At 42.0% G+C, this 26,150-nt stretch overlaps 1 protein-coding gene across 1 annotated transcript in view; it reads right to left on the minus strand.

Moving 5' to 3' along the window:
* The window catches only part of SNX1 (sorting nexin 1), a 470,987-nt gene that overhangs the window by 332,500 nt on the left and 112,337 nt on the right, over nt 1-26,150 (minus strand). The window contains exons 4-5 of the mRNA XM_069222309.1: nt 24,621-24,687; nt 9,474-9,517 (exon numbers count right to left, since the gene is read on the minus strand). Coding sequence (XP_069078410.1) covers nt 9,474-9,517; nt 24,621-24,687 — 111 coding nt within the window. The remainder of the gene's footprint in view (nt 1-9,473; nt 9,518-24,620; nt 24,688-26,150) is intronic.

Raw genomic sequence — 26,150 nt, forward strand, 5'->3', positions numbered from 1 at the left:
GTAAGCATCCTTTAGATCTAACGTTGTCATGAAGTCGTCTAGTAGTAATAGAGGAATAATATCCTGAAGTGGGACCATATGAAAATGCTTTGATAGGATGTAGTGGTTTAAGGGTCTGAGTTCTAATATTGGTCTTTTTTGGGCATTAGAAAATACATGGAGTAAACTCCTGATCCTTGCTATTGTAATGGTACTGGTTCTATAGCCCCTTTTACAAGAAGGAAATGTACTTCCTCTTTGAGAAGAGTGAGATGATCTTGTGAGAGTCTGAGTACGAGAAATTATATTTGGTGGAGTGGAAAAGAGCTCCAGACAATCATTTTGGATAATTTGAAGTACCCATTGATCTGTGGAAATTTGAGTCCATTGGAGTAAAAAAAAAAAAAAAAAAAAGTTGTAAACTTCTCCCTACTGGAGTGGTGTGTGGTGGTATTGTTTGTTGTAAGTCATTGTTTAGTGACAGATGAGGAGCATCTAGATGTAGATGGTTTTCCTCTTCGCATATTATGGTTTTCTCTACATGATCCTCTAAAGTAACCTCTGGTGTACTGAGAGGTGGGTTTAGTTTGATTTGCTGAATGTTCTTGAAATTATTATCTAAATCCTCTTGTTAACCCTGCACAACGGAAATTAACGTATAGTATGATGGCTTGTAAGGCTCTCATAGCTTTGGCAGTTTGATTATCTTTATTTAATTTTTCAAGTGTGGTATCCACTTGTGAACCAAATAAATGCTATTTATCAAAAGGCATGTCTAAAACTGCCTGCTGTACTTCCTGTTTAAACCCCGAACATCTGAGCCAGGCATGGCGCCTTATAGTGACACTTGTGTTAATACTGTGTGCTGCTGTATCAGTAGCATCAATCGCTCATCAAATGTAGATATTTGAAGTTGTGTGTCCCTCATTTACAGTTTCTACCCCTCTTTTACGATGTTCTTCTGGTAGGTATTGCAAAAGTTCCCCCATAGTATCCCAGTGAGCTATGCCATACCTGGATAGGAAAGCTTGTGCATTAGCAACTCACCAGTGATTGGCTGCTTGAGCTGCCACTCTTTTTCCTGCTACATAATTTTTTTTGCTTTATCAGGAGGAGGTGTGTCTCCTGTGGAGCCCTTCTGTGTGCAGCAGATGTAACAATAAGAGTCTGGAGGAATTTGTGTTTTTATATATAAAAGATCAGTGGGTGCAACCTTGTACTTTTGATCAACTCTGGGAGAGATAACCCTTGCTCCCACAGGCTCTTTGAATATTTCGTCTGCATGTCTGAGCATGCCTGGAAACATTGGAAGGAATTGATTTTCCTTCTGTGTTGCACCAAGGGTGTCAAATAAAAAATCTTCTTTTATTGAATCAGTGTACATATGTACATTATGAAATGCTGCTGTTCTAGATATATCCAGTTGGTATGACGTGGAATCCTTTGGTGGTGAATGTCTAGCTCAGCAAAGATCTGGATCATTTGGTGAAACAGGACCCGGATCGTATTCATCCCATGGGCTCTGTTCATCTAATCTATCCCCTATATCTTGAGACCCACCAGGTGATGAACTAGGTGGTGTGGACCCTGAATAAAGGGGAGATGTCGGTGGAGGAGTATGTTGTGGAGATGTAGGTGAAAATGTTTGAGTATGAAAAGAAGTCTTTTCTTTGGTAGTCTTCTTTGGAGGAGTAGAGGAATCAAGACTCTCTTGAAAAGTTAATTTCCTCTTTAAAGATGGCGGACGTGACATTATAATCCTCCCTGTTCCTTGTTGAATTTGAAATTGGCACTGCCTAGCGTCCATATCTTCTAAAATTGGTTCTACCTGTGATGTAGAGGTTGTTACAGACTGTCCAAGGTCACAGAGTCTTTTCTGATGTTTTTGGTTCCCAAGGTTTTTGTGGATGAAAACTTTTCGATGCTGAAACATGTGTGGACCTAAGGGGTCGGCACTGAAGCACCATGCAATTTTTGTTTTGTCTGTGCAGAAATTAGGGTACTGGAGGTCGATGCCGAAGATTTATCTTTGGCTTTTTTCAGTGCTGAGCTGGTATGCGAGGCATCCGCATAAGTTTCTCGGCTCTGACCAAGGCTGGAAGGTAGTGGTGGACCGGTGACCTCTTTTGTGGTTGTTTTGTCCGATGGGAAAGGGGGCTTTTTACTTGCAGTTTGCACTGTTTGTAATGGTTGACTCTCGATGTCCGACAGCACATCAGAGTCCAAATCTTGAACGGAGAAGACACCCCTCCTGTTCCAATTCATCTTGCGCGTGCTCGTCGCCAAAGATGTCCGGTGTATCATCTGGATGTCGAGGCACCATTTCCGTTAGACGAGCTATTCGATCTCTAAGTGTCTTCTTCGATCAAAGAGAACTGCACGCTTCGCAGGTCTGGCCGTTGTGGTGTGATCAATGACACAAATTACACACCTAATGATGGTCGGTGTGTGGAAGAGGTAGGCCCAAAGAGGGCCGGAGAGGGCTTTCCTTTCCCGCTAGAGTTGAGAAATTCAATTCAGAGTATGGAAAAGGAACCAAAAGTTGAATTATTAAATAATACGTGTTCAGAAACAATACAAACGATGAAAGTAATGCTGAAAGAATACTGTTTTAGACTGTTTGGGTCCGAGAACTCAGAGAGGAACACACGTCCAAACCCAACAGCGGAGAAAAACAATCTAACACAGAACTCAATGCCATGCGGAGTGTTAAAGAGGAGGAGTCACTCAATCCAGTGACTCGAAAACATTCTTAGAACAAAAACAAGTTGTACTACTCCGAACCCAACACTAGATGCCGCGCTTATGCACAGCATGTGTATCTACAGCTACTCATGCCAGCAAACTTATAACTCATTTACCCTCTGAATTTCCAGTACTCTTTCTACTGCGCCGTTTCGGAGCATGATGAATATTTCTTTCTGTAGCTGCACAACATGGAGAAAAGATAATTCTGTTTGAGGTATATAAAGGTGGCCACTTTGTAAATTTTAATGTATGGCCATAGAAAATTAGATCTGAAACCCATTTGTCTGTTGTGATTAACTTAGAATGAGGCAGAGTTTGTTATTCGCCTCTATTTGTCATTTGGGTTCAAGTGTACATACTTTTGAGTAACCAGCAAGTTCATCCTGTCACTGTTTCCTACTTATGTCCCTTCCCTGAGATGTTTGCTTCCTCTTTGTGGTTTGCTTGCTGTAAGCTGCTCATGGAGGTTGCATGTTCTGTTGCTGAGGGAGTCATGGCCTATATTGATGCTGAAAGGGTAGTACTGTAGCGAACAATAAGAGTGGTATCCTAGTCTACATAAAACGATACCTCTGCCACAAAAAAGGCATTCGCCTCATCTGTAGTGAACCCAATGATTTAGCAGAATCCATATGTGTTTTCATAGATTGCAACACCTCATCAATGTGTCTTACAGATAATGCCTCTCAGTCAAAAGGCATGTCTACAATTTTACTTTGGAGGTTTGAAGGACGCAGTTTTAAGCCTTCCTGGCCTGCGAATGAAAGCAGTACCTGCCAATTGCCGAAAACCTGTTGATGCAACATCCACTGCATAGTCGATAATTTCTGAAAAGGCTTGTTCTCCTTCTTGTAGGATTTTACTTGCCCCTATTCTTACATCGTTGTGTAAATGGTCTATATAAAGCGTGATATCAGGTCATATTTGGTGGCTATATCTGCCAGGAATCACCAGAGAATTTCTCACTCTCACTTCTATAGTTGACATTGAAGAAGATCTCTTTTCTATGTTCAAGACGTCTACTTTCTCTATCGGAGAGCGAAGAAGGGTTCTTGGAACGGCGCAGAGCAGCTTGCGATTTAAAAGAGTCCAGTTTAGGATGTCCTATCAAGCAGGGTTGTGCATTTTCTGGCACCTTATATTTCTATCCAACCTGGGCAGAACAGCAGACACTATTGCAGGGATTCTTAATTATCTTTACACAACCTTCCCAGACACAGTCTACCACAGGGGAAGCTCTAACAGATTTTCTAGCCAGCTCTTTAACATCAAAAGGAAAGCAATCTGATTGTTTCACTGGCATTAGCAAATCAAATTGTTTTGCTGCATGCTCCATCAGATTATGGACACTCCCAATATCATCAGATGGGGGAGTCCACAAGATGGCGAACTGGCAGTGAAGAAGCTGACAACAAGTAGTCATACAATTTATTAGACAGATTGCAGACATCTGGTACCTCACCCTCTTCTTTGTCATCATCTGAGGACCGCACATCATCCACAGGCGGAACTGCAATGCTTAAGCCAACGTTCTCTTTGGTGGGTGCACCGCTGGTACTTTTTATGGTGTGCGAGGAGTAGAAGACTAAAACTGATGAGACAGAATGCTTTGTGGTGGTGATGTAGCCCAAGAGGACTCAGGAAATCTTCTATAATAGCCCTATAGCACGCTCTGCAAGTCATGAACCAAGGTTCTTGGTACTTGTGCCATCTCCTCTTGGGGTTCATGATGTTCGTAGGGATGGTAAGGCTCTATTTATAAAGTTGACTTGTCCATAAATTGTGTTCCTGAGGAATAATAATCTTCCTCACCATATTTCTCACTCTCCTCTTGATATCTGACATGATGTTCTGAATCCCTGTATGCTATCTAAAATGACCAACATCTTCTGAAACCTCCATACTTAATAAGTGAGTTGGTGGAAGAGGTAAATCCTTGCTCAGAGATGTATGTTCAGGCATTAGTGTAATTAATGAAAAAAGAAGCGATTCTCTCGTCGACAACAACCTTAACACTACTGGTGTCTCCACCATCAAGGGCGCTGCTTCTTTTGCCGCTGATGGTTTCTTTGTCAGCAACGGCCCCATATGTTAGATAGTAGGTGACCAACGAGGATGGTACCATCACCGTCGGCAATGTTGTTGTCACAATTGCCCTTACAAAGCCAAAAAGGTACCCCTGTCCTCTTCTCCATAACAACCATCGTTCTCTACTGGCCAAGATAGTATTAGGGAGTCACAGGTAGGAACCACATCACTTTTCCAACACTTTTCCAACACTTTTCCAACTCCTAAAGACGATTGAAATGCTGGAATATAGAAAGTTAATGCTTGTCTGGGTTCATTGATGCATGGAAGGAGATGTGGATGCCCTTTGTGCTTTCACCTTAGCCAACTTGCTTGCTTCTCTTTTCAACAAAGGCTGTCCTATTGGACTATTGATGCCTTTCACTCTGCAGTTTCAACAGGACACACTCCTGCTAATTGGCTTCCCTTATGCAAAGTTCCTATTTGCAGACTCAGGTGGGGCATTCACCTCTCATACAAATCAAACTACTGTCCCTCATGTCAACTGTCCTTTGTCTTATCCCCATTAAGAAGTACACAATGATGACACCTTATAGGTTCTCCAGTGTTCTTTCACCCATTAAGGGGTTGTATTTTCCAACTCAGAGAGAACAAAGTCTGGCTGCTACCTCATCCTAAACACTTTCTCAAACATCTGCAATTCTGCACCGTTGGTTGCAGTATGAAAATAGTAGAGTACGAAAGTCACACAAGTTCCCTTAGATCACCCTCCTTGAACCAACTAGTAATTTCTTTTAGGGAACTCCATTATCTGGTTAGTTTCCCAACTGGATGGTTCTGATGGGTTCTTTCTGAACGACCATCCCAAACTACAGATTCTATGCCCATTCTCTGCATGGAGCACATTTCACAAGTGGATCCATGGCCCCTGTCTCTGGCGGCATCTTGGGCAATATCTTAAAAGCTGACTGGTCAAATACATCCACCTTCCAAACATTCTACTTTAAACTAATTGAGCATGTGGCTAAAATAGTGTTGCCTAGGCTTCAAAACATGCCTTATAATGACATCACCTTCTCCTTGACATAAAATTGGCATTTTAATAGCTTGCAATAAGGAAATCAAGACTTTATTGTACACAAGAAGGTGGAATTTTTCCTGTTTCCACCCTTGAATTCTCCATTACAGGTGATATATATTTTTTTTATGTATACATATTTTCTCACATTTTATCAGTATGGTATGTTATCATGCTAGGCCACAGCCCTTTAGACCATATTGAATTGTACTCTTTCTTCCACTGCCATAGGATGTCACAGTTTCCTTTGTAATCATCTTCCTTTTTGTCCACTTTAATGCTTCATCATAATCCAGGGCGAAATCACCATTCAACCTTTGACCGTTATACTTCTTTGCTTGATACAAGTGCTTTTGTTCATTCAAATCTCAAGTTTCAGTTTTTCAAGTTTGATCACCTTTGGTTTTTCAAGCTTCACAGTCAAAAGACGAAAACACAGATAAAGCTTTTTTTGTACTGTATCATAATGCATAGTACATCTTACTGCTGCACTTTGACCTGTTCAAAACAAAGATGAAACAATATACATAGGAGACCCAACCCTAAGGCAGGAAAGTGGAGGAGAAATATAGACCTCATTTGAATCTTGAATCAAAAACAGACAGGACAAAGGACATGTGAGGTAACAGCAAATATGTTAAATAACCCATGTGTGACAGGAGAAGGTGAAGATTTAGTGAACACAGACAACCCAGCATATGCGTATGTGAGGCACCACCCTCCAAATCAAGCACATGGGCCTCAGTTCTAATGTGAAAAAAGAAAATCTTTGAGTAAAATATTTGATACCTCTGCCAGTTGTATGCCTGGCATGTATCATCAGATGTCACGCTCAGAATCAGGGGTTGTCCTGGGGTGGAGAGCAGGAAGAACGCATAGCCTTATATGACCATGACCCGTTACTGCTCCTCGAAGATGCATTATTGTCAGATCCAGGGTGTCTAGAGATCCTTCTCCTTTATGTGTAAGACTCCAGACTTTAAATCAATGAAACAAAATCCCTACTGGTGCTAGTGACGGCAGATACATGTGAGAACTCTTGCTGTTCTATGATACTTAGGTGTTCACATTGCTCATTTTCCGGTATAGGCACTGAGTACTAATTTACAGCTCCTCATGGCAGAGATGAACAGAGACTTGCAGCGGTGGGGCCAGCTGCCCATGAATACCATGGGACCCTTAGCATTAACATGCTGTGCCTTCTGTGCATCTTATATGTCCTTTCCTTGCGAACTGCCCCCATCCGATTGACCTCTTACTGCTACTCCGAGACCAATTATTGTCAGGTCCACGGTGTCTAGAGTTCCTCCACCTTTATGAAGAAGCCTCCGGACTTTGAATCAATGAAACAAAATACCTACTAGGGCTAGTGACAGATGATACAGGTGGAAACTGTTGGTGTCCTGGAATCCCGCTGCTCAGTCTTTCCTTTAAATCACATTTCTCATCTTCTTGGGGCTGGCATGGAGTCTTAATTTACAGCCCCTGATGACAGGGATTAACAGGGACTTGCAGTGATGGGGCCAGCTGCTCATGAATCCCCTGGGATGTGTAGCATTGTTCAAAATGCTGTGCCTGTTATATGTTCTTGCGCACTTACTACATCCGATTCCCAGACGATAGGTCCAAACACTGATGTTGAAAATTACTACCTTTCTTTGGGACGAAGGCTGCCCATGGGTGGCCTTCAACAGTAGACACTCCTTACGATGGAGATGGCTGACCTGTACGGTTACCACCTGGATGCCCAAATCATGACGATAAATGAGTGGCTTAACGGGGGTGGGAAGACACTGCCTATAGGGTAGATCTAAATCTCTTGGGCCCCAGCGGTCCTCTGGGCCTGCTCTATGGAAACCCCATCGCCCCAGTCACTCCCTGATTGCACGCGAGTGATCTTACTCTGCTGGGGAGTGGCACTTTCGTCAAATGGGATAACAAAATTACTGGACCTACTCTACTGTAGCAAGGGACATGGCTGTGCCACCTGGCGAGCCTACAGGGCTTTGCACAGTTGGACAAAATAGGGTACTCCCACCTATAGGACGTATTGCGAGGTGATGCCTTGATGTCGTTCCAGGAGATGCAGGAAAAAAAAAAAAAAAGGAAAAAAATAAATCAGTTCACCCATACCCAATTTTATTGCTACCTGAAACTGCCCCGTGCCTTATCAAAGCATTTACCCACAGAGACACCCATCCCAGAATTTACTCCTCTAGCAGTCAAGATCCTGATGGAGAAAATGGGGAAGGACGCCATCTCTGAATCATGCTACTCTCTCATCAATAATGCCACAGACTACTTTACAGATCTGTACCAGAGGAGGGACCTTGAGAACAAAGACAGTCGGGAGGCATGCCTGGCCCCCAGAGAACTGGCCATTTATGCCAACTACATATGATCCAACTTAACTACCTACACCTCACTTACATGACCTTAGATGACTACACCAAACAAACCAGGCCTCTCGGGCCCAATATGTGCAATGCTCCCTGCCACAGGCAAAAATGTTTTCACATGGTATGGGCATGTCTGGCCCTGACCCAGTTTTGAGAGGGGACTGGAAGGAAACTTTCTCTGGTCTTGGATTGCCCAATTATGCTCACTCTCAGGATTGCACTGCTGGGTCTACTGTATGAGGTTGGGGGGTGATGATGGAACACGCCTTTATTGTGGTGACCACACTGGTGACTAAACCAGACACTGCACACAAGTGGAAATCTCCAGGGCTCCCCTCTCTTGCTTAGAACAGTCTGGTGCACCCACCAGTAATGACCAATTTATGAGTCGCAAGGGTGTCCACAGAACCACAAGAAGATCTGGGTAAGGTAGTGGGAACATTATGTGCAGGGTATGTGATGAGGGTGTATGTCATTTGACTTTGTGCTTCTTTCATAGACATGCAGTTTTGCTTACTGTGTGTTTTGAAGTTGTCCCTTGAAAAATCAATAACATTTGGTTATTCAAATATATATATATATATATATGTATATATATATGTATATATATATATATATATATATATATATATATATATATATATATATATATATATTTGAAAGAATGAGTTAAACTGCTTTTAGATGGGAATAAAAAAATCCATAGATAGAGGCAAACATGAAAAAACTCAACTGAGCTTGAACCAGAAATAATTCAGAGGCTATGATAACACAATGAAACCATGCATGACAATGTTCACGAAAACCAAAAAAAACAGAAGCAATAAAGAACAAACTTGGATGCATACCGTAAAGGGCAGTCAAGCATTCCACAATTTGGACTGAAGGTAATATTTGCCTTTTTAAAACGTTATGACCAAGGAAAATGGGATGATAACCAATAGTATTGCTAGAACTGTGACAAAGATTAAATGGAAATAAACAATATCAGTATTTTGAGGTTGGTAATGGTACTGTTTAATCAGAGGGCACTGATTTCATCCATGGTTTTCAGCTAAACAACTCTCTTCTGTTGGATATTTCCTCTCACTTAATTCAATAGCCTTTTACAATAGGAATCCAAGGTATTTCTCAAGGAAGCTTTAACACAGCACCTGATGAGTTCCTTTTAATTATGGTTTTACAATTACACAGCACAGGCAAACATGACAAACATGTATATTCATGCACAGATAACTTACCTGAGTTGAAACTTGATAGGCTACATAAGCATTCATACCATCCCCTAAAGTAAAGAAAGAAAAAACACAATATAGTTGTAAAGGCACACAGTGAAATAAGTGTGATAAGGTCTCCTCATTTTCCATCTATTTTATTAATCATTATATGCAGCACAATTTCGGGGACCGTATCTCGCCAGCAGAAATAATACAGGGTCATTTGTCACCAAAGACAGTTGCTCTGTAATTCACACAGGGAATTGCTCCAGCTGTGATGGATGAAAAGCTGGACAATGCAGTCTACTCTGGCTCCATAGTACTAAGAATCTCACTTGGAGCAAAGAGAATGCATTTGCTTTCCACAAACAGTAGACAGATTCACACCACTTACAGTGGGTGAGTATTCTGAGCTGACATTTTGGGAAACCTCATTCTAAAATAAATATAACTGGGAGAAAAAGTGAGATAACAAGGCATACCAAACACCCTTATGTTAGGAAAAATCCAGTCAATAACTAGGAAAGAAAGCCAGTCTCTTGTGTACAAAAGGGGGACTAAAGGATTAGCCAGAGTGGATCATTCCAGAGTCACCTTGTAGAACACATTCATTAAACCTTATCTATGTGCCTCACCAGATATCCTCAAATGTAGTCTCTCGTCACATTAAGACTTGCACATGTAAAATGCATTCGATGTCCTCCTTGCCATTATCGCACAGCTATGCACATATCAAAACCTGTTGTGTAATCTTGTGAATCACAGATAGTTGATGATGCTACCTACAATGACTACCAGATGAGCTAAATATTTTGTAAACAGTGGCTACTGCAAGACAGCCTTGAATGTTGCTCTGATATGAAATTGAAATCATCGATCTACACATTAAAATTCACATGATTAGGACTGCAAATTCATACAAGTAGCATAGAACTTTAAAGAGCAATGGCAGCTAATCACAATAAGACTCTATTCACTCCCTATTTCCACCTGACCAATTGTTTCTAACTGTACACCACAAAGAGTACCAACTTCAAGCCTCTACCCAGGCCTATCAATACCTTCAATAAAGTAATCTCCACATACTTAACAAGCAGTTCTAAAATGTGTGCTCCAGTTTAGTTGCACAAAAGGCACGGGCACAAGGTTACACAAGTGTATGCCAAAATACACAAATGCCGTCACCAGAGGCTGTATCCACAAAAAAATACTGATACTATGAACAAAACCAAATCAATCAGAGGTCCCTAGATGGGAACTCAAACTACAAAAGTTTCCCCAATGATTTTCTAAAAAGCAGTCTGTAATGTCCTCATAAAATATAAATTCCTTATTCTAATACTTACTACTATTCCATTTCTCTCCTCCATTTCCCAACATCACGGTCCAACAAAAACTGAAAAACACCACCTCTGCTTCTTCAAAGACTTTCCCATTAATGGTCTCCAAGAAGATCCCACCCTACCATTCACAGCCCAAACAACATCTATCAACAAACTGCTCCACTCTTTAACCAGTTAGGTGCGTGTAGCTGCCAATGGCCATCACACACCATGGTGTGTATCATGACCACAGGTCGGCACCAAGGGAGGGCCTTGAAAAATCCTCTGGTTCAAATCACCTACATGATTTATTTTTTTCTTTTAAGCATGAGGAAGATGCAGAATAGCTACTGCATGTCCCCCACCCCTCTGCCCCCTCACCGGCCCCCCCTTCCACCCATCTGTGGCATCAGTGCATGGATATCACAAACCCCAACCGGAGCAGCCATCCAGAAGCAGGTAAGGTCTGCTCCTGCGGCTAGTGGGGGTTTAGATGCCCCCCATGTTCGTGGAAGGCAGTGCTGGAAAGGGGAGAGTCTTACCTTTCCAGCAATGCCGCTCACAAACCGATTCATGATCAAGGATCACGGCGTGCCCCATTCCATGATCAGGAATCCCATTAGGCCTCCAAGGATACCGCAAGGGGGGGGAGGGTTCAGCCAGCCCACATGGCAGCAGCCTCACCTCCCACTTCCCTAGCCATTCTGCTAGGGGCCAGAGGCCCAGAATGGGCAAGGCAGTCGAGCCCCACTGGCATAAAGTCTAGCTCTATGCTAATGATGTCCTGATTCACCTGCGAGAGCCTGGTAGAGTGCAGTCAGCACTCATTGCTCTTTTAGCCCTCTTTGGAGACATGGCAGACCTGCAACTGGGGAAGAACCTGTATCTTCCCTTTGCAGCGGGTGGAGCACGCAAATGCGGAGGATGTGGGCACTGACCGTCTACTTAGGCAGTTGGTGGCGTTTCACTATCTTGGGGTGAATATATACCACACTAACAGGAACCTTCTTGATGGGAACCATGGCAAGAATCTAGCATCGCTGCAGCATCTGGATGCGCCTGGCCCTCTCGCCTAAAGGCCGGGCATCCATAGTTAAAATAAAAATACTTCCACGGATCCTCAATTGTTTCGCAGCAGTGCCTGCGATCCTCACTAGGGGACCTACAGAGATTACCATCTGATCTTGTATGGGGCGGAGCATGCTAGTGAGTATCTGTTCAAATATTCCTGTGTCCCTTGACAGAAGGTGGCCTGGGAGTGCCTAACCTGAGCCCTATTTCGTGGCAGCATAGCTGAGATGGCTAGCAGTGGACATAGCATTGGCTAGCAGTGGACATAGTGGGCAAAGTCGGTCAGAGAGGAACTGGGTGGTGTGGCACTACTGAAGTGGCTGCTGAAGCCCTGGGGCCTGCCCAGGGGAATGAGTAGTTTGGCATGTGTCGCAAGGTGCTGCTGGAACAGAAACATCCAGCCATGATGAGGCATGTCGCCGTACACCCTCCAATTACCACTCTGGCCCTGGATGACGGCTTTACAGGAGACGCATGACCCGGTGCCCTGGTCGGTGGTGTCTAGCTTGGATGACTTGTACCATGATGGGGACCTGCTCTCCTTTCAGGATTTACAGGCTGTTAACTAACTGGGAGCTGCCCAATTCCTAGCATTCAACGCTCTCATTCTGAAGATTAAAAATACTTGGACAGTGGGTCAAGAGGCCCCAGCACTACCTCATGGGTTGCAGTGTATCCAGACACACGGTGTGGGCAGTAATGCTGCCATGGTGCTATTTGGGGCACTGCAGACCGCAATCCTTTGCTGAGTAACCCCCACATGCCTGGGGACAGACCTGACTACTGAACAGTGGGAGATGGTGCTCAAACAGGTAAAACAGGTGTCCCGCTATGTTCAGCTAAAGTTCACCTAATTCATTTATCTCCACCACACCTACCTTATGCCACACTATCTACATAGGTTGTTCACGATGGTGGGCCAGTTGTGTCCCCAATGTGGTCACCATGACACAACTTTCCTTCATAAGATGTGGGGATGTCCTCCGTTGGCACGGATATGGCTGCAAGTTATGGAACATGTATCCGAGGTGATTGATGCGCAAATGCCACCTGACCCTCTGTTATGCTTGCTTGGTGACCATTATTAGTACTGCACACGGACCACAAGATCTTTAGTAATGTTTAAACAAATAGTTGTCTTGGAGGTTCTAAAGCAGGTTCATCCGGGCTAGAATGGGTTTGTACCTAGTTGACATACATCCCCCATTATCAGATGTCTGTTGCTTGTGCTTGAAAAGTGTGGGTGTTGGCCACCAATCCTGTGAATCTTGCAACTGCCTTAGAAAATGTATTTGATGCAGTCAAATGGGCTTAAGTCTTCAAGCTATTACATGAGGTGAGGGCAAGGCAGAGAATGCAAGAACAGGTTAAGACATGGGTCAGGGTCCTTACTGGTAGGGTAATATTTGATTCTTATTGAGTCAAGAGTGTGATCTGAGAAGTGTGCAATGTCACTTTCAATATTCACAATAGCAATGGTACCACTGTTTAATGCAGAAAAAGTACATCCTGAGTGGTACATGTTGTTTTTCATTACGTGGACGTCTTAGTGTACCTATGTCATGCCACCACCTGATCTGGGCATGGGGTGAGAGCATAGGTGAAGTTTGGTTGTATATCAAATTTACAGTTCAATTGTCCTAAATAAGAGAAAGCCTCCAAACTGTCTCTGATTCGCCATAGAAACTCTCCGGGGTGTCCCTTTGGTCAGACTTGGGTAGACACTGGTCCTCTTCCCCTCTGAGGTGTCAGGCATCTGATGGGAGTCCAGAACATTCAGCTACCAGAGTATAGAGATTTACCACTGCACTGAGGACGTCAAAGGATAATGGGGGTGGAAAGTTGAAGTCCATTGGATAGAACATAGCTTTCTGGAAGGTACTTTCAATGTTGATTGTGGGAAATACAAATGTTAGTCTTACTGCACCATTTTATTAATTTGTCTTTTAGAATAACTGGGAGAACATTTAAGGAGCTAAACAACCTGTTGCTGTCTACTGAGGAGCAAGCTGCAATGGGTGGCCAAGTGGTTTGTGCAGTCTCTTCCAAATGTGTTTCAATAGATGACTGTGGACTACTGAGTGCCTGTTGTTCACAAGTGACTAAAAAGAAGACAGTTACACTCTCCTATATAATGCAGGCTCCTTTACGAATATATCTGATCTCACGGACCGGAAACACAGATGGGCACAAGGTGACTGTGATGCAGTCCTGCAAGGCACACAAGTCTCTAGAATATCACATCTGTCCACAAAGAGATTGCCTAAAATACATCCTAATGTGACCTCAGTTTGCATCGTATGTATTGTGGTTGCAGCTTATTTTCTGAAGATTACTGGGTACTGGGAAACGACAGCAGGTAGACCACAATGGACCCTGGGTCAAACAACGCTTCTGAAGCCGAATGTGTGACTCCTAGTACTCTTGCCATAGTCTAAAAGGAAGAAAGAAGGTTAAACATTCTTTGAATTAGCTCTAATGGTGGGCACAAGGCATATAAGCACAGGTCTGTAGATCCCCTTATTAATCTGGTTACGTGCAATGGAATAAAAGACTAGTACTGGGCTGGTACCATAAGGAAAGGCTCAAGGAGAACAAAAGGGATGTAGTATTAGCATGGAAAAAGCTGATACTGTATTTCGTGAATGCTGCTTATGATGAAAGGCTGCCCTGAACTTCTCCTACAGATTCTAATGCACTAATTTTGCACAAATTTTGGAGACTTTCTACAATTAGCAAGTGTATCACCACACTGACCCCCAATGAATAGTGCACAAAGTAGTGTGTTCTGTGATCATTTAGATTTAGTTGACCGACTTGCACAATCAAAGACATTAGCGACTCCAACAAATGTAACTCATTCCATTTTGCTGCCATAACATCACTCCTAGTGGTTCCGTCACCCATGCATAATACAGAGGAGGTGAAGGACAGTTCTGCCTTCAACCTCCTTATAAATCTATCTTTAGAGATGTGTCCCTGTTCACATTTACCACAGTTTTAGAGTCCGCATATAAAAATAGGACCAACTTCATTATGTATTCACCAAATTCCAGGTGTCTTTGTAGCTCAGTCAAAAATATGCAAGACACAAAGTAAAAATACTTTTCCATGTCTAGATTTAGTTCCAAGTATGACCCCCCCCCCCTTTCCACCCATTAAACTAAAGTTTTAGTCAACATAAGATACACCACATCAACCTTCCGTGGATAAGTCTAGCATCATTTGAGTGCGCTAGTTTGCTTGTTTTGGGGCAGACTTTAGAGACAAACACTTTTGCACTATTTTAATATCCTTGTTTACTATTAAGTGGTGGCATGAGTGAAACTACATCTCTTGATTGCAAAATACCAGTGCTCAGAGGCTTGTGAAATACCCTTAGATCTGCATATGCTTTACAGAATGCATAATCTAACCCATTCAACCCCTCCGGGATACTCACCAAGGTAAACCAAAAGACTTTAGAGAAACCAAACTGTCTTTTACAAAAACCATGATCAAAGGAAATTTTTTCTCAATTCTAGCAGCAAATTTATGGGAAAATTGTGTATGTTTTAGAACGCAATGGAATTGTTTTGCTTTCTTACTGTGCTCATTAGGAGACATTTAATTTTAATGAGACAAACGAATGAGCCGTTCTGCGCCTCAGCCACACTGTGAGAAGAACAATGCTTTGTTATATAAACATCTTCCCTGCTAATGCTCATTAAGAGGAGCATTTCCTCGCTGGTATTATAACAGAACATCTACAAGCAGTGACTGAGATGCAGCCTTGCTCATTCTGACCTCCATCCTGCTAAGGAGGAAAACCTGTATTGGCTCCCAGACATCTAACACCAAAGTCTGGGGCTAAACTATTCCACTTGATCTGGCAGAGGGTACGCCAGATATGCTCTTGCTGGTATAGTACTAGATACAGATAGGAGTAAGCAAACATTAGCAACAATTACCATAGTTTGAATTGTTCATATTGTTTACCATTCTAACAATGCTGATTACAGTAGCCTGTCAACTTTCTAATAATCACAGCTCATGCTTTTTGTGCAAGAATATGTTCATTTCAATAAATGTTTGAAAATGCTCTGTGGTATCTTTGTGTTTACTTTGGGCATGCAGAATGACTAACGAAAGGGCTAGATCTATTTCCACGGATTCCTTTGGAATCAGAGTGTTATGTTTGAGGTTGCCAACATCTTTCCCTGGTCTGTTTGGGGGTTAGATCTGGTACTGTGAGCAAGCCGAGACACACCAACACTTACTGATGATACTTGTAGACTAAGAAAATGAGTTACTTACCTGTAACTATAGTTCTCCAGTATTGGAATCTTTCATAGATTCACATGCTTGAATCATTCCCGTCGTCGAGATGGGAGCCCCCAGTACAAATTACACAAGTAGTGTTGAAATATATTAACAAAAAGGCCCTAGGCCTCTTCAATTGCACATTGTACCATTGTAACCATGTATGTCACAAAACACCTGCATATATTTGTAAAGGAATACTTCAAACAAATTACCGTCTGTCAACCCTATCTTTACTGCTCTTCACTTTTCTCTGTTCCCTTTTTAGGGTCGAGCCTGCGTTACATGTGCTCGCGCATGCGTTTCGCAGAGAGACTCTTTTGTATTTATAAAAGGGCTCGGAGCCCTGTCAACTTCACATCAGTGTTTTTTTATTGGTTTGTGGGCTTCCCTAATAAAATCCGCTTGCTTTCATTAGTCGAAGGCACGCATATGGCATGCCTTTTCCAGTGGCTAGCCCTCCTCCAGCGCAGCGACCAAGTACAGAAAACATGTGAGGCTCGCTGTTTTCCATCGGGCTTGTGGACTTTTTTTTTTCTCTAATTTACGAGCCCAATCTCGCTTGGCAGAAGTCGAGCGCTTTATGTACTTGATTTCACTTTTTAGGGTTATGTACATAAATGCACTTTTGCCCGATAGGTGAAAAGTCGGGTTAGGAGTTTACAACGCGATCAGTTCTAACATGAGCAAACGCGAGACCCGATGCATTGTAAATGCTTGTTCTGTTTGTTTGGTTTTTTTAAAAAAAATACATGAAAAGCTTTGAACCTGTAGCCAAACATAAGAGACATAATGAATGTGCATACCTGATCTAGGATGGAGGGATGAAAGAGATGGCTCACCTTCACCTGAAGAGGTTCCTGAGGACTGCTTGGCCCACTGCTACCTTTCCTTGAGATAGTGCTTCCAAGCAGTAATGTCTTGTAAATGTATGGCAGCTCTTCCATGTTGCTGCTCTGCAAATGTCTTGCAAGGAAACCCCTGCAAACAGCGCTGCGGAGGAAGAAACTGCCTGCGTAGAATGAGCGCGGACTGATGAATGCAGAGGTTTACCCGCTGCTTGATGGCAGAATCGAATGGCTGAGGCAATCGATCTGGGTATACTCTGCTTGGAGAGCAGTTGTCCTTGTCTGGGTGCACTGTAAACTACGAACAATTGATTAGAGCGGCGAAAGGACTTCGTTCTGTCCAAGTAGAATTGAACACATCTCTTAACGTCTAAGGAGTGTAATGCTCTTTTCACAGGAGTAGATGGATGTGGAAAAAAAGTTTTAAAACACTAAGTGCTCGTTAATGTGGAAGTCCGAAGGGACCTTCGGGATGAAATGCGGGTTTGTGCGCAGCAGTAGTTTGTCTTGTTTAATCTGTAAGCATGGCTCTTGTATTGAGAGGGCCTGTACCTCACTGACCTGTCTGGCTGATGTGAGAGCCACCAGTAAAGCAACCTTCCAAGAAAGGAATTTCAGAGAGGCTCGATGAATCGGTTCGAACGGATACTTCATCAACTGTGCTAAAACAATATTCAGGTTCCAAGATGGAGGAGGAGGTCTGAATGGAGGAAAGACCCTGAAAAGTCCTTTAAAAAACTGTTTGATTAAACGAGAGGAATACAGCGAGGGGGAAGAGTCTGAGCACCTGTATGATGCTATTGCCGCCAGATGCACCTTTAGGAAGGAATGCGCCAGGTCTGATTGCGCTAAATGCAATAAATATGGCAATATTTGTTCTGGCAGTGAGGACAGTGGATCAATTTGCCGCTGGTGACACCAGAAACAAAATCATTTCCATTTGCAAGAGTAAGCCTTATTAGTGCTATCCGCTCTAGCTCTGGACACAATGTCCCTACATTCCAGTAGGGTATTCAGATGTGCAAACTCCCTTTGCCCAGGAGCCATGCTGACAATCGCATCGACTGAGGATTCGGGTGCGATATTTGTCCTTTGTTCATCGTTAGTAACTGTGGAGACGGTTTCCATGGAATGTGAGGCTTCATTGGTAGAAGAAGCAGCTCTGCAAACCAGTGTTGGCGAGGCCAGTACGGAGCTATCAATATCAGGATGCACAGCTCTGCCTTCATCTTCGTGAGGACTCTTGGGATCAATGGAATTGGAGGAAAGGCGTAAGCAAAGATGTCTGACCAAACTATGGAAAACGCATTCCCCCAAGATCCCTTTTGGTGATGCCAGCTTGCGAAGTACTGCCATCTGGAGTTTCACTTGTTGGCGAACAGGTCTATCGTTGGCGTTCCCCACTGGGAAAAGATGTAGTCCACTGTGGACTGGTCCAGCTCCCACTCGTGGCAGCTCGATCTTTGCCTGCTGAGCGAGTCCGCTATCTTGTTCTCTATCCCCAGCAAATGCACCGCTGTGAGTCTGATGCCTTGCTACGAGGCCCAATTCCAAATTCTTTGGGCTTCCTTGGAGAGGGTGAGAGATCGCGTGCCTCGTTTGTTGAGGTAATGCATCGTAGTGGTGTTGACTGTTCTTATTACTACGTCTGATCCTCCTTATTTTCGGGAGAAAAGCCTGCAAAGCGAGATAAACTGCTCTGAGCTCTATCAGACTGATGTGCATCACTCTGAACTGTAGTGGCCACTTGCCACTTACTTGAAGATCTTGCAACACTGCTCCCCAGCCCTCCAGAGATGTGTCCGTAGTGATGGTCCACTGAGTCCGGATGAGGATGACCAATTAGACATGCTGGGGCATCGTCTGATGCCTTGTAATTTTTGTCCAATCGAGGCAGCACTGCTGTGACAGTAGCAGGATTTTGCATCACTTTTAGACCTTCTTCCCATAAGTAGCTGACCAGCGGAATAGAGCGTACAGATTTCTGAAGCGGCTCTTTAAAATCTTAAAGAAAACAATCTGTCTGTTTTGACGGCATTGGCAAAGCGAAACGCTTAGCTGCTCTTTCCAGGAGATTATGAAATCCTCCGATGTCATCTAGAGGGGACTCCACCTTTGATTGGGAAGGAGAAGGAGGAGCAGGAATAATGTATGCATCCCACTCTCAATGAGTGTCAAGGAGCTCCCCTTCTTCGTGATCACCTTCCGACATGTCAGTGTCCTGAGGTAAAGTCATACCCGGCGTGGCCACATTTGTTAGAGGTAAAGAGGCCGGTCTCTGACGTGGAGTGGTAATCCAGGAGACGGGCGATGGAGGAGGTTGCTCCCCTTGAGGAGGAAAAAGCATGCTGTAATCAGCCAGCATTGCTCGGAGGTCAGATAGCAGAGAGGTTGGAATGTTTGCCCCTTCTTGATATTGTTGGTCTCCTCCATAGAATTGAGGGTCATAGGTTTAATCAAATTCGTCTTGATATTTGACGTTCAATTGAGATGGGCTATGGACTGTCCCAAATGGACCCTCGTCGTCAGAGTCGTCATCCCCCTCTAAAAGTGAACTGGTATGAGAGAGGTCACCTTACTAGGTGAGGTGTGCTTTGGGGTAAGTCTTTCTTGTGTTTTATGCTGTTTTTCCCTAGTCTACAGCGCAGACATACTCTTCGTTGATGGTGGAGTCGTCAATGACGAACGCATGGAGATTTTGATCTAAGACAGCCTTACCGAAGAGTCTACCGTCGACAAGGCCGTCGACGATGGTAAAGCAGATACCATCATAACCGCTGTCAACGATGAGGTGTAGATCTTCGTCGACAATGAGGTCATCGATGCCGCTCTCGTCGACGGTGGGGCACTCGTCGTCGACGATGTCGTCGTCAGAACTGCCGTCGACGGTGGAAGGGTGGAAGTCGTCGTTGGCAGTGAAAAAGCACTCACCGACTGTCTCGTCGACGAGGAGTCCGTCGTCGACTGTACCTTTTTTTGTAGAAGTAGATGAAGGCCTTTTGAAAGGCACAGATGGAGGTACAGATGATGACTTTTTATGCCTCTCAGAACCTCTGGCATGACCTCTCTCCCCTTTCCTGGAAGATTTGTGAGGTGAAGCAGAGGGGCTGCAGCCCTTGTAAGACCCTGAGGCAGTCTTTTTGTGGGCTTTTCTCGATTGTTGGGAAGAAGATCTTGTGTCTGATCTCGCCCTTTTTGATGACTTTTTGGATATTGAAGAGTCATCACTATCAGAGTCAGAGACTGGATTATCCCTGTATTTAAGCTTTTGCAGCCAAATCAATAATCTGCCTTCTCTATCCTTAAGAGTTTTAGAGGAAAAGGTACGACAAACCTTACAGTCTTTAGCTGAGTGGTCTGGATAGAGGCAGTATATACAATCCTGATGAGGGTCTTCAGAATGTAGTCTCTTCTTACCACAAGTTTTGCAACTTCTAAATAAACCCTTCTTCCCTTTGTCAGACATGGTGAAGGTGTTAACCCCAATCAGTTCAAATAAGTTTTTAGCAGAGAAAAATATGTTCAAGCTAATCAAAAAGGTGTGAATAAAGAGCTGAGCTCTGAGGAGACTCCCTAGCACGACGTGCAGTAGAAAATCTGAGGTGCTGGAGCTTCTCTCAGGAGGATTCTAGAGGGTGGTGTCGTCTGATTGGTGGATGCTCAAGTTTGGTCCTTTTCCTAAAAATGACTCTGATAGACTGTTAAATTGAAGAGGCCTAGGGCCCTTTTGTTAATATATTTCAACACTACTTGTGTACTTCGTACCAGGGGCTCCCATCTCGACGACAGGGAATGATTCAAGCATGTGAATCTATCAAAGTTCCAATACTGGAGTAAGCCCCGATATTGTGGAGTTAGTGTTGGTCTAATACACAGTCCTGCTATATTTGTAGGAACTGTGAGTTAAGGACATACCTCAAAGTTTGGCTTCTAATCCACTAGACTAAAATGCATGGACAGTGTAAGCCAAACTCAGTATACTATTCCAGCCAATATACACAATAGCACATCACAACTTATCACCACCACACCGTACAATAATAATAAACCTACCAAATATTAACCTAAGGTAAAAAATAAAAAAAAACACCAGAATGGCACAAAATTTAAAAGGGTACCAGACAACATGACATTTCCAGACAGCATGCCATCATCACCGTCAAGACACTGTCACCATCAATTACAACAGGTTACACATTAAATTTCACAACACACTACACTACGTAGTCCTACTACACAATGAAACACACCCACAACAATACAGACCACTGTGTACTTACTGTGACCACCCAAAGCACAAGGCAAACAGCACATTCAACACCACCTGAAATACTACATCAGAACAGACTAGATCCTTAAAATCACATAACTGTATACTGCAATCATTACACCACGTGACCATACTACACAACTCCCAGCAAGTTACAAACTCCCACATACATTATGCTAAATATACATTACAATGCCTTGCTGCAACATACTAACCATAACACACAACATTCAACATCCTTCCCAGTGCAAAATTGAGGAATGTTTGCAAACAAGCCTCCAAAATACACATCATTACATTTCATAGTGTCTTTCAATAAAACAGCATGATACACTTCAAAGATACCACCACAATACATAACACACAACACCTTCCCACATCATATCCACTGTAACACAAAAGCCACTTTTCAAATTATCACACTACACCCATGAAGTAAGTCAGAACTAATAGTACATCAAATGAAACCAGCTGCTACCACCTTTATAACTCACTCTGCCCAATACCATAATTCCCACACAACAGATTACCATACATCGCTATATGGAAACACCAACGATTCCACGCCTCCCATCAAATGTCACATACAACCCATACCAGCATAAACAACGCCAGATCGCATTACTCCCAAGAATGTGTAACACGCCCTATAAGGTAGTGCAAAGTAATGTGCAACACACCGCATAGCCCCCCACATACACTCCATATTTTATATATCTTAGCACAATACATAAGAATACACCAAAATACATGACACCATACTATAATACACACCATACCATAAAGACTCATTCTATTTTACACCACCCACCCGTATCACATCAGGCCATTTCTCCCTTTGCAATACACACCACAGTTGCTCATCATAATGCCATCTTCTCACTACAACCAACAACACAACACCATCTGATGCAAACATCACATCATTCCATCATGAATTGAAGAATAACACCTCTCAATAACAAACACCATCCACCACACATTCATAACAAGCCACACAATATCAAAACATGCAACATACCTTCAAAACCAGAGTAAACACCAAAGTACAAATTCTCACTGTATCAGTCCAATCATTAGGCATCCTGTTGGGCAACAAATCCAAGACCTATCCCTAAATAAATAAAAGACAACTCTTATTGTTTTATTGGAAATTAGCAGGATTTTACTGAACTGAATTGGCATAACTAACATTCATATAGATTGCTATTCATGGCCGATCACTAACCAACCAATCAAGCAAACGGGATGAGATGAAGGAGAACGGATAGAGGGAAAAGACCATTTGAAAGACACCGATACCTGCCTTAAGAAAACAAAACAACAAAAAAAACACCAACAAACATGACATGAGCAGAAAAACAAATGCCAGACACTAACACAGCTCAGACCCAAGATCTGTTGCAAAATGGACATGGTACACAGAGAGCGAACACAATAAAAAACAAGTCTAATCAAATTTTTACAGGTTCACAATAAATAAAGAACCAACATAATATTATGCTCTTGGGATCAGACACTATAACTTAAATAAGAGTAAGGACACACAGGCCAACCTATCCCTAGGACAATAAAATTAAACATCGCCCAGGGGCTGTTGAAAACAATGGAAGTACACACACAAAAATCCGTAACATAAAGAGGCCTAAAGCTCCCATGTAGTCACAATCAATTTAGAGTGGGCGCAAATATATTATGGCAAATACGGGATTCTATCAGAGTGAACAGGCAGCTAACCTTTCTATGACTTTGAATCCCCTATCCATTTTAACAGCAATTTAACATTGCCTTTTCAAGAAACACTTTTCAAAGCTTGAGAAAGTGCAACTGTTTAACATTAGTAAACTCAGTGGATAATGGCAACCCAAACAAAACAAAAAAATTATTTACACACACACACACACACACACACACATATATATATATATATATATATATATATATATATATATATATATATATATATATATACTTTTGATCAATACAAAAAAACTCACCAAGACAATAAGTTATTTACCGGTCAGGCACTGGGTGATGTACAAGGATGATACAGTAGCCAAATGAGCATGGAGAGGTCAGACTAATAGCACTGCTAACATATTTGCTTTTCAAAGCCACACAGGCAGCAGACATATTAAACCTCATGGGTTTAAATAACCAAATAATCAATTCAGAATGAAGAAAAGGAAAGACTATAGTGAGAAACTGCATGTATTACAATAACTATACATGACAATGATGTTGAAAAAACAATCTGTGGTTGGGGGATAGGAAGAACCGTCATAAAATTACACTGTTTTGAACAGAGGTACTAAATGAAATTTTTAAAAATGCTGGTCTGTCAAATAACACATCCACAGGATATGCTTCACTAATGCTTTGAGAGACTAACCTTTGGATTATGGTGAAAAGAGACCCACATTTAAATTTTATCAGCAAGGATAACTGCTGGAAAATTTTAGCAATGCCATTTGTGGGATACTCTAGCGATGAAGCAAATAATACCCAATATAAATTACAATCAAACTTAGATGATGAGATCACATAAGACAATTAGCAAAACTGTGGGTCTTAAACGTATACAGCTGACTGGCATCACACAAATATACTTTTAGTGTCCAACTCAAAAGGAAGTATTAAGCCAATCTGTATAGGTTGTTTTAATGAAGATGAGGTTTCCTCTCTCTCTCTTTCCTGGGATTGAACACCTGTACAGAAGATGATAGCAGTGTTTAATTTTGCTTAATCTATTAATCTCAATTAAAAGGTATTTTCAGAAACCGTTCAGCAAGATGCTCTTCATCCCCAGCATCAAAAGTAGAAATGTAAACACCAGTACGTAGACGATTGTTAACTAGTGTGACAAAAAGCTAAGTTAAATAAAAGTTAATAGTTGTTCTTTAAATAGGGCATATTACACTATCCAAGTCAAATATGTGAGTATGAAGAAAAGGGGGGAAAAAATATAGGGATAGGCGCTAACAGAATATCACCAAAACATTACTTTAACAATAAATAGTAAATACGGTGCTCCCGAACGGAGGGTCCTCCCAGCACCTCCAGTGTTTCTCCAATAGGAAAAACCAAACTGATTCAAAAGGCCAGGGCACTCATATGAAATAAGATTAGAGTCTGTACAGTTAGGTTCTTGGTTTTCGGAAAATCAATATTTAATCCAAACAGAGTTAAAGTTCAGTATGAGTTTGAGTATGATGAAACAAACCCATAGCTTCTTTGTACTATGTCATGGACTACAAAATGAATCCCACAATAGCCTTTTTAACCCCACAGTAAAGTCCTGTCAACTTTGCCAAACAATTGTTTCTTTAGGTGGTAGACCAATCGAGGTTCAACTCACCAATTTTTTCAGGGTCTTTCACATGGACATTAAGTTCAAACTGGTCCTCTAGTTCCTCATCTTCTAGCTGAAAGCAAAACAACACAAGTTACAGGTTAATTATCAAAACGAAAACTATTAACTTTTCTTTGCACCTGTAAACATTTTGCACACAAACACACAGATGGCATACAAATAATTATGTTGTGTTTTACAATCAACATCGTTTCCCACAAGTTTGATAACGAAATGTGAGGAGTAAAGATAGAACAGCGACCTTCCACCACATCAGCAAATTATCACTTTGCACTCCTAGTTCTAATCTGAAAAATTAGTAAAAGTGTACCCACTTTCCATTTTTGGAAGACTTCAAAAAATCATGTTTAAACCTTTTAGAAAATGACACATTTTTTCTAATCAGTTTTATTAGTGCATATACCCATAGTTTACATTAGAACAGTGTTAATCCAATTCATTCTAAATAGTCATGCCAGATCCGTTATGTATAAAATCTGTTGACAAACAGGTCAAAATGTTTTAATTTCATGCAGGAAATGCACACTAACCATATAATACTGCACTGTTGTAAGACAACATGTCAACAAACATTCAATAATTGGAAAAAAAATAACTGTCTTATGGGTCTGCTAAGAGTATTTGGAAATATGTCTATCTCTTTCCATGGTAAGGTACTTATTAACACACATTTGTTATTTCTTTATGGGTTCTATTTGTCCGTTCTCTGGGTATGTTTAAGAAATATGGTGTCCCATCCCATGGTTTCTGCAGTTTTCTTCCCTCTTAACAGAGGAGAAAATGTCAGGGATACACATAGCCTTCCACTGCTTAGCCAAAGCCCTTAATGACACAAGCCTTCTAACACACTCAAGTCTCATATAATAGCCAGGGAGATTGTCCGGTAATATCCTTTGAAGCATAACTATAATGAGGCAAGCAAACTATTTTCCTATTAGTTTAATTCAGATCATTTCTTGCACCTTCTCTTTCTCGATTACCTTGTCTCTATAAAGGAATCCCCTGTCTAAATTTCTTGGTACACGCAACAGTTGCAGGATTACACGATCAGATAACAGGAGAGTATTTGTAATCTTAATGAAAGGCAGAAGCAGAAAAAAGTACCTCAGAAACAATAAACGAGTCAAAGCAACTAATCATTATGCTGAATTTACCAGACTGGCTTACCCCAGGGTTACAAATAAATAGCAAATAGGTGGAATCCAAAGAATACTTTGGAAAATTAAATTTTGAAAGTGGAATCAACAGTGTAAGCAAAAATAGGTTTCTTACTTGTTTGCATCAAGTCAAACTGTCTACAATGTGGTTAATATGGGGTTAATAAAAAACACTGGAAATAACCTATATAACCTCCACTGAGTAACTAGATGAGAAGGTTCAGGATAATTCACACCTTCCTATGTGCTAAGGTATTTTTTGCCGTGGTGCAGAGAACTCAATCTTTGACTGCATACATTCAACATCTTTTTATGCGGTTGTTCGCTTCAGCTCATACTAAGCTTTTGTTCTCTTAAT

Source organism: Pleurodeles waltl, chromosome 3_1, assembly GCF_031143425.1.
Source record: "Pleurodeles waltl isolate 20211129_DDA chromosome 3_1, aPleWal1.hap1.20221129, whole genome shotgun sequence".
In the NCBI taxonomy this organism is placed as follows: Eukaryota; Metazoa; Chordata; class Amphibia; order Caudata; family Salamandridae; genus Pleurodeles; species Pleurodeles waltl.